Source organism: Solanum tuberosum, unplaced genomic scaffold (genome assembly GCF_000226075.1).
Source record: "Solanum tuberosum cultivar DM 1-3 516 R44 unplaced genomic scaffold, SolTub_3.0 scf00027, whole genome shotgun sequence".
Lineage (NCBI taxonomy): Eukaryota > Viridiplantae > Streptophyta > Magnoliopsida > Solanales > Solanaceae > Solanum > Solanum tuberosum.
Window position 1 is genome coordinate 324,800 of NW_006238953.1, and position 9,832 is coordinate 334,631.

The following is a 9,832-nucleotide window of genomic DNA, read 5'->3' on the forward strand; positions in this document are numbered from 1 at the left end:
CTAAGATTTTTGAAGCTCATTTAAGAAAATAATTTTTTAACCTGGCCTGAATAAACCTTCTGATTTGTGGGGCTTGAGAAATATAGGTAGGGCTAGCTTGTGGGCCAAATAAAAATTATATAAAAAAAAAAAAAAATTATATAAAAAAAAAGTGGGTTGACCCAACACAACCCGTAGCCCACATACTTGTGAGTTGGGCTGACCTTTTTCTGGCCCACAAAAAATGAGTCAGTCCTGCCCGACCCATCAAATTTCAAAGTCTATATGGATTAGCACAGCTCGTATTGACAACTCTAGGTGTCTAGTCAATGTCATCCTATAAATTATAAAGGAATTCAGAATATTGGTGTAGCAAGAGGATTGAACATGAACAACAATATTAATTTGAACAACATGCAAAAGTAACTTTAGAACCATGAACATCAACTAGACTTTTGCACTTATAACATGAAACTATCAAATTCAAAATCCTCAGACATTATCATAGATATTAAAATAACCTTTTTTTTATTATTGTTAAAATAGATGACAAAAGAAATTAAACGAATTGGTGGCAGTAAGACCGATGACAAGCATCGCAATATAAGAGAAATTGTATTTCTTCAACTGCAGAAATGTGAAATAGTTTTCCCAAGTGCTTAGACTTGCAAAAACCACTTTGATTCAATTCAAACAATAGAGACTATTTATTGTTCAAAGAATATACTGTGATTCAGGACATGACAAACTTTCCTTCACCCTAGTTATAAGTCTCCCTGCCGAAAAGGGCTGTTACTGGTGAAAAAGGCAGCAGACATCAGAATCGAACAATGAATATAAGTGAACACAGCAAAGAATAAACGATTCAGGGGATGTTGCATACTGGATACAAGAGAATAGCGCTGTATATGGGAGCTCTTCTGTCATTAGAAGATCATGGAAATGTGACTATGCGCGTGCAGAGCAGACACCACACCAATCTGCACCTTTAAAATTCATCCCTCCTTCATTCACCAAGTTTGCAGGTGCGAATGTATGGATGATCAAACTTAATGTATTTGGTCCAGTATGACTTGTACTTTGTCATTGCCAACTCTAGCCATGGTTTCATGTTCCCATTGTAGTGTATCACGGCAGCATTCTCAATTTCTGACCCATCAATGCTTGGGCTGTAACCCAAACCTAGAACATGCCACGACTTATCCAGTGGATGTGTAAGCCCGTAAAATGTCATTAGCCCTGGAGGTAGTGTCCCTAATTTCCAAAGGACCCTGTCTTCATTCTAATGATCAAGGCAGAAAAGAATGAAAATTAGCTAGTAAGATCCCATGGAAATTAAGATTTTTTCTGTGTATTTGGTATGGTATTGGGAGAAAAGCAGACTTCCAAATTTCAGTACATGTATTCAATCACTATATAGGTATAAAGAAACAAATGATATAATCCAAGTATTCTGAGTCAAAGTAAAAGACTAAAAGTGAACTTCACTTAATGAAAATCAGCATAGAGGGACCCAAACAGTAAAGAAAAGCTATATATCTGAGATGGAAAGGCAATAAATTCCTTACCATGTTTTGCCACTTGTGATATATACCAGTTATGTCTCTCTTCTTCCACTCCTTAAGATCAAATATGTTCATCCCATATGCCCACCCACAAGCATTTGGGTCAAAGTTTTTGGCAATATGAGGATTTGAGAAATTTAGATACTTGTCAAAACGGTGAAAACTCTCACCACATGTTTCAACAGCACCATTCACTTTTTCATGAAGATTCACCGACCACAGTCCTGTCAAGTCTTTCTGAACAACAATATCGTCATCAAGAAAAAGGATTTTATCCAATTTGGGATAAATCTGAGGGAGATAAAATCTAAGGTGATTGAGCATTGAAAGATATTTGGGGTTCCGATACTTCAAATTAGAAGAACCAGCTGATAGTGTGGTGGAATGTGAACCCTTGAAATAATATTCCTTCATAGCAGCAGACTCTAACTGCCGAAGGACAGGACAGTATGACGAATTAAGCCACTTGAACTCGTCAACATTTTCAACATGGATTGTAGCTTTTCCAGGAGGGTTCAACAAGAACCACATATTCATAGCTCCAAAGTTCAACTTATCAGTGACAAGATGAAATACATGTTTTGCTGGTTCCTGCAAATAAATAAGTGGAATTTTTCTTTCAATAGCCCATCCAAAATTAGCTTCTAATATGTAGCCAACATGCTTTCTGGAGAAGTAACTATCAGCACCATTCAAGACATTTAGATATATCAAAATTCAAAGTGTATGCCATTTTTATCATGCATAAATATAAAGTTTCTGATTGTTATCAAGGATTAGGGACATCGTCAAGTGATACAGAAGAATATAGAAAGTCTCTCACACATGCATAATAGAGATAAAAGACTGAGATGTGGATGATGATCTGGACAATGTCAGAAAGAATTCCTCACCTTAGCATTCATGATAGTTGAGTTGACAACAACTGAAGCAGCCAAAACATTGTCAGAGAACAGGGCATAATGGAAAAGACTGGGATTTTCCAGATTCTCACTTCTAGGGAACTTTCTTTTTTCAGGAGGGAGGAGGTAATAATCAATAGCCAGACGCATGGATAAGCAGTGGATACCATTTGGAATGGTCTTTGCAGCTAATTGGCTCAAAAATGTGCTCTGCCTTTTTAAACTTCTAACTTGCTCATCCGCAGACTGCAGTATTGCTCTCAGCTTCCCCGTGACAAGATTGCAGTCATAGAGTTGATCTTTAGCTTTGGAAAGCACTTGGTCCATTGATTTAATCTTCTCATGTGCACTATTTGAACATAGGAGAATGAATGATTTAATCTTTCCTATACGAGACGGGGACAAATGGACAAGTTAAGTATCCAAAGGTCAAAAAGAATTTGATACCTGCGAGTTAGATCAGCATCATACATTGCTTCACCTAACGCACGTTGACTTTCTTTAAGCTGCTTCTGTAACTCTTGAGCCAAGCCGGGCTTCTTCTTCATTGTTGCAATGCTTATATAGACCCTTGCCATAATCATTTGGTCTCGCATCAAGTGTACCTTTGAATCAGTATTCTCATTTTCATTCTCTTTCCTCCATATGCTATACTTCCCCAGCACAGCAGAGTCAACTGACTTAGAGCGTTCAAGGGCAGCATTTTCAAGCTTCACAGTTACTTCATCATCCTGTTTCACTAAAGCAGCAGCACGCTTTTCACGTCTCCTCTCTCTCAATTGCTGCACAGCACTTGAAAAACTATAATAACACAAACAGCTGAGGTAGACAAAGGTAGGGAGAGGGTAGGAGGAAGAGAGAGAGAGTGAGTGAATCTAAGCGCTTCAAATCAATCAATCTCTCTCTCTTTGCTGATAGCAGAAGTGCAACAAAAGTAAATGCAAGTATAAAGTGGCTGCTAATTAACGTACCCTTCTGGCCAAAATAGCAGGTGTATGAAACTGGGAATGATCATCTGCTTGGAAAAAAATATATCTAGTTATTCATACATTTGTGAGGCACTCAAAAGATACTACGATGCGAACAAACTATTTACCATCTACAAGATCATCTTGTTTGCCTCTGGAGATCTCAGTTCTGACATTTGCAGCTATCTGAGTCCACTTGTTTCCCTGTGATACATCCAACATGCTAACAATCAGTCAGCATCTATTTCAGTAATAACTAATGGGAACAAACAATATCCAGGCTTGAGTCTGACTCTCACTCCTAACCTCTGCATTATTAGTATTGCTCTTGGCCAATATTTTTTCTTTAACAAAGCTGGATACCTGTTTGCTTGTAGTAGTTGAAAAATCATTATTATCTGTAAAAGTTACATAAAGTTGGGTTATAACAAGTTATGCAAGCTTAGAAAGGATAGTATAAGCGAGACAATTAAATACAATTTATGCATATATTTTTGTGAATTAACAAATACATCATCAAGTGTCTAGGCATACAAAGATTCTATTCAATACCCACCTTGAACCACCACTAAAGGGGTCACTACCTTTCTCACTATGAGAAGAGCTCCAACAACAATCAAAATGGTGCCAATTACCTCAAAAACAATGTTAAAAGCTAAAAGCACAAAACATTGACAAGGTCCCTAAGGCTTAAAGTGAAAAGCTCTAAATGAAGCAAATGCTTTTTGAAGTGAAGTGCACAATTTGCGGAAAAATAAATAAAAGGGCTCAAACGTTTATGAATTTAGTACTACAATCATTAAATTTTGATTAAAATAATTAACTCCAGCATCCTAAATACAAAAATGCTGAATATAAATCCAACTCCTTAGGGGTCATTTGATTTGAAAGACTGATGAAATAATCATGGTATTAGGTTTTTTCAATGTTTGATTTGTATTTTCAATCATGTATAACTAATCCTGAAATAACTTGATACACCAATTGGTGAAATATTTTATACCACCAGCAACATGGAATAACCAAGGATGGAGCTATAATATAGTTTATGAGTTTGGCCGAACCTAGTAGCTTTGGTCCAAACATTGTATTTGACAATGTTTTCTAAAAGCTAAAGCGCAAACCATGACAAGGTCCTAGGGCTTAAAAAGAAAAGCGCTAAATGAAGCATACACTTTTTTTGAAGTGAAGTACACAATTTATGAAAAATTAAAAATGCCGAAACATGTACGAATTTAGCACTATAATAATCAAACTATGATTAAAATAACTAATTTCAGCATCCTATACATAATAATGCAGAATATAAATCCAACTTCTCAAAGGTTGTTTGGTTTGAAGGACTGATAAAATAATCGTGGTATAAATTTTTTAAATGTTTGCTTTGTATTTTGAATCATGTATAACTAATTCTCGTATAACTTAATACACCAATTGGTGAACTATTTTACACCACCACCAGCATGGAATAACCAAGGACGGAGCTAAAGCATAGCTTGCAAATTCTGTCGAACACAATAGCTTTGGTCCAAACACTGTATTTGTCTTAAGCAATTTATTAAATATGTACAAGTATTATTTATTGTTTTTTTTACCGTGGTATTTGGACCAACTAGCATACACCTCAACTAATTCTAAGGAATTTTTGCTACCTCCCACCAACACAGGTGCCTGGTAATCTATCCACCAATGCTGGGATAGATGGCAAGAAACCACCTATTGTTTTTCGCCTCTGCGGAGAATTGAACATCAAAACTCATCATTCTCAACCCACTTCATTGACCAAATGGGTGCATGTACAAATATTAATTTAGAACCCAATAACTTAAAAGGACTAGAAACCGAACCCATAATCTTCAAATGTTGGCACCACCGCCTCTGGGAATAACTTATCCATGTTAATCTTTTACATGGATAAAACACCAAAAGTACAAAACTACCCTTGTCTTCCAAGAAGTATATAAGAGTCGAGCATCCAAGGAGAGAATTGTAAATTGCTTTTTAGTTTAAAATATAAAGCAAATATTTTACATGATATCTTGTATATCCAATTTTAGTGCAACGAACCAAATACTCAACAAGAATTAATACATACATTATTTATTCATACATTACTAATCTGTTCATTATAATCCCTGAATAACTAATCCTCAAACCAAAAACCGCTCAAAGTAAAGATTCAGAGAACCAACTGCTTCTTGTTGGAGTCACTTTGCGTGTCATTCTATGAACTTTGAAGCGCATATTTCTCCAAAGTACATCGCCTCAAGCGATGAAGCATGACTGTTAATAATATTGATCAAGCATCCAACCTAGTCACTGGTTTTATTCCAAAACTACAAGTTACCTAGTCTCTACTGAAGAACCTAATGAATTAATTTTATATATTCTTAGTATTTTGAGTGCATATGATATAGTGGACAATGTTTTAAATCAAAAAATAGAATCCTTCCTTTTTTTTTTTTAGAATGGTAAACTTTACTTCTATATATCCACAGGTTTACTACAACAAAGTGTAGTCCTCCATCACAAAAGTTATCTCTTCACAAAATCCTAATATATCTAATTACAGCCGATCAGAAAATAATCAAATCATTGTTGCTAAAAGAAAATGTTTTAACTCATGTAGCATATTTTCCAAATGCTTATCCTAAAATTCTTGTTGAGTGCATGTTCATCACTAGTAACTGCCAAGGATGAAGAGTTTCTGGAATGAGCTATTTGTACAACTTTTTTTTTTTTTAGAATGGTAAACTTTACTTCTATATATCCACAGGTTTACTACAACAAAGTGTAGTCCTCCATCACAAAAGTTATCTCTTCACAAAATCCTAATATATCTAATTACAGCCGATCATTTGCATTAAAAACATCTTCTGTGCTGTCTAGCTACTTGTTTACACAAAAAATAGGTAAGGCCTAAGCAGTTTGTCTTGATCTTCTGTATGTTGCTCAAAATATAGAATCCTTCTTGAAAATAGTTTATCTTGGAAATCATTTTCTTGACAGAAATTAATCGTACAAGGTGTAGCCAGTCTAGAAGTACAATAAAGTAGTGTTGCGGTAAGGTGATGGCCATAGTCTAACTTGAGTAATCTACCAAATATTGATTGTCGGGACGTGCCTATGTAGACACACTACATCAACACACAGGTGCCTTGTTAAATGAGCAAGGAGTTACATAATTTCACAACCTAGGTGTGAGGGACTATTGATTTAAATAAACTGAATGGATACATAGTTCATTTTAAAGAAATCCCAACCAATTTGAGATTAAGACAATTTATTATTTTGGTTGTTCTCAGTGTTATCAAAGGTGAAAAGCTCAAAAAAGCTCTAAGGTCCGTGGGGCTTTAAGCGCAAATAAAGCATGAGCTTTAATGAAAAAAGGCGCAAAGGGAGAAAAGGATACAAATATATATGTTTAGTCCAAGACTAATAATTATAAACATGAATGACAAATATATGACCAAAGAAATTGAAATTTTTTTTATGATAAAGTGAAATATTAATTATTTAGTATCACTTCTTCATAAGAGGCTCATTGGTAAGGAAACATTTGCCATGGAACCTTGATGATGACACTGAAGCGCACATAAAGCGAAGTGCTCAACAAGTTTTGAGCCTCGCTTCAGGGCTTAAGCGCGCCTTTGATAACACTGGTTGTTCTTGGGGTTGAGGGTATGTAAAAGAAGAGATGAGTATGCTTCCAATTCAATGTATTGAGAACACAAACAATAAACCTTTTATTTGACTTTTTTACCAAGTGCGGCAGATAGTTAAAAGCGCATTTTGCATCTTCCTCTATTGTTCAAACCATTCAGATTTGTATTTAGATTTGGAGCCATGGAGATACCTCTATTCATAAAGAGCACAAAAGGAAAGACCCTTGAAAATAACTCCTATCCGATATTTCACAACATTATTGTGATCCTTTATGGGGAAGTCTCTAGTCAGTTCCCCTTATTATCAAACTATAACATACAAGTCCCTCTGTCCTAAAGTAATTTATTCTTTTCTCTTTTTATGATTTTCAATTTTGGATTTGTCCATAAGTTATTTCTGCCTTTCTAAAAAGGATAGCATTTCCCAACATTGTTCAATATTTTTCCAATATAATACTATATAATTCAATAACCGACTCCAACTAATTTGGAATTAAGACTTGATTGAGAGATTGATTGTGTGTTACTTGCACTCTCTAACAGATGTGATAATCCCTAATCTATTCTAATCTTATATGATTGCACATCCATCTTACGTTCATAGTTCTACAACACTTGTCTTGTATAAAGAGACTTTGTCCCAACATTTACTCTTGTATGATATTTTGTTGATCTCATCATCGTTCTATAGAACTTATCTTTCTTTTGCTAACTATCTTCCTATCACCTACAACTCTGGTATTGCTTACATTCACGCTATTCTATTTTAATTCTACATCTTACGGTTTCATCTATTATGCTATTCTTCTAAGAGAATAAAATCGTCTATATTTAAATACCACAATCCCATGTAATCTTACTACAATATCGCTCTTCATATAGGGGTTAAACTTGTAATGCAAACATTATTTCTAGTTCAACTTATCCAGAAACTCAATGAATTATAAAGTTTTTTCCTATGAATCTAAACTGAAAACTCTACATATTAACTGCTCAAGATTGCATATCAGCTAAATTGTAACGGTACAGTCTTTGTATTTCAATAAATATTCAATTGTCCCACCACCCCCCAAAATAAAGACATCAACTAAATCCATATGGAGAGGTCTGAATATCTTTTGATACACACATGTAAGTTTTCTTCTATTTTGTTTTTTCCTAGAGCTTTGCATAAGCTAGTATCTAGTAGTAATATTATCCGGCTGATGTCAGGAAATCGGACAGGCATTATAATTAGCAAAAACAAATTCTCCAGTGCATCCATCAGCCACAAAAGAGAAGGTGCTAAGAGAAAATAGTATTGTTACATAGTTACTTCCGCAGTTTTAACATCTTAGATATATTATAGGAAAATGTACAGATAATTTCCATCCTTAAGCAACAGCGCTCTTTTAGTATATAACATTCTTCAATTAAGAAATCAAGGAGTGTGTTACTCTGAAGAACTACACAGACTCGATCTCCACATTTAGCTCTACTCCATACATTATCCAAAAAGTAAAGAAATTTAGTTAATCACACCAAATTCGAATCAATACACTCCACGAAATGAGTTTTAAAACAAATTTAAGCCTCAAAGAAAATCATAAATTTGAATCAAACCAATGTTGAGTACTAAGAGCCTGTTTTGATGGGATTATACACATAAACTTATAGATTTTAGCTTAAGTTCGCCTAAAAGCAATTCTTTTTTTTTTTACCCAAACAATACAAAAGTGCTTAAAATGTATTTTAGCTTAAAAGCCCCTAAATTAAGACAATCCAACAGTACAAAAATTGAAGATAAACAACTCCACAAGTTTAAATTTAACTCTTCAAACCACAAATCAGCAATGCGGGAAAATTTAGACTAACCAATTGAAGTAGAGGTGTACATGCCACGGCCCACGAAGAAAATCAATGGAGCAAGGAATGAACAGAAGACAAGAACCACAATTGGGTAACAAGATACATTTCCACTGTTCCTACCAGATAATCCCCTCTTCAATGCCATTTCCTGTTCAACCAAAAAAAAAAAATCAACAACAAAAAAATTAGAAATTCTCGCTAACGAAACATGACCCAGATTATATTATACACAAATAAAGTGAAATATAGAGAGAGATTATACATAGGAATATATTCCAGAGAGTTCTCCTGCTACAAGAAGTTCATTACCCAAAAAGAATTCAAAAAATTGGGAATCTGAACTATTAATCGAAATTGTGTGGGTGAAACCGATAATGTAATCAAACAATTTTGATTATGGAGCAAAACGGAGAAGATGAAAGTGAATCTGAGAATTTGGGCGATAAAAATACAGATCCTTTTCAATTTTCTTCTATCTTTGCATATTTGTTTTTCTGGTTATATATGAAGTACTGCAAAAGCAAAACGACGCCGTTTTCAACCTTGCAGATAGATTTGATTCCCCTATATCTAGTATATCGATTTTTCGATACGAATTTAAATTTAATATAATAATGTGAATACTGAATATCACGTGAAAAAAGACAAAGTAAATAAGGACTAGGGTAAATATTTATATGAACAAACGTAGAGCTAATGTGGCCACTTACAAAAATTTACGGTTTTTTTCAATTTTACAAATAAAATAAAATATTGTTCTATATTTTAGTAAAAATAATTAAATATTACAATATTTAATTTTATTCTTAATAATATAGTTCATTATTTGTGTGACTATCAAATAAAATCATGTTATCATCCACTCTTGGGTCTTGAATCAATCATCTCTGACATTTATTAACTTG

At 34.3% G+C, this 9,832-nt stretch overlaps 1 protein-coding gene across 2 annotated transcripts; it reads right to left on the minus strand.

Moving 5' to 3' along the window:
• Nucleotides 1–578: 578 nt before the first annotated feature.
• Nucleotides 579–9,392, minus strand: LOC102579048 (polygalacturonate 4-alpha-galacturonosyltransferase-like). 2 transcript variants are annotated; one of them, XM_006341664.2, is made up of 10 exons: nucleotides 9,190–9,392; nucleotides 8,934–9,075; nucleotides 3,721–3,812; nucleotides 3,543–3,618; nucleotides 3,418–3,461; nucleotides 2,894–3,228; nucleotides 2,438–2,795; nucleotides 1,548–2,135; nucleotides 985–1,261; nucleotides 579–951 (listed from the first exon to the last, which is right to left on the minus strand). In XM_006341664.2, exons 2-9 carry the CDS (start codon nucleotides 9,070–9,072, stop codon nucleotides 986–988), a joined length of 1,908 nt encoding a protein of 635 aa, XP_006341726.1. In that variant the 5' UTR covers nucleotides 9,073–9,075; nucleotides 9,190–9,392; the 3' UTR covers nucleotides 579–951; nucleotide 985. The 2 variants fall into 2 exon arrangements, with proteins under 2 accessions (XP_006341726.1, XP_015161755.1); XM_015306269.1 differs by having other exon boundaries at nucleotides 579–1,261.
• Between the last annotated feature and the right edge of the window lie 440 nt (nucleotides 9,393–9,832).

Bases quoted from the DNA above. Each gene is read 5' to 3' on its own strand.
- LOC102579048 (XM_006341664.2), bottom strand. From the start codon at position 9,072: ATGGCATTGAAGAGGGGATTATCTGGTAGGAACAGTGGAAATGTATCT. The intron at 3,619-3,720 runs GTTAGGAGTGAG...GATGTATCACAG, and splicing joins GCAATACTAATAATGCAGAG to GGAAACAAGTGGACTCAGAT. The intron at 1,262-1,547 runs GTAAGGAATTTA...CTTGATCATTAG, and splicing joins ATCACAAGTGGCAAAACATG to AATGAAGACAGGGTCCTTTG.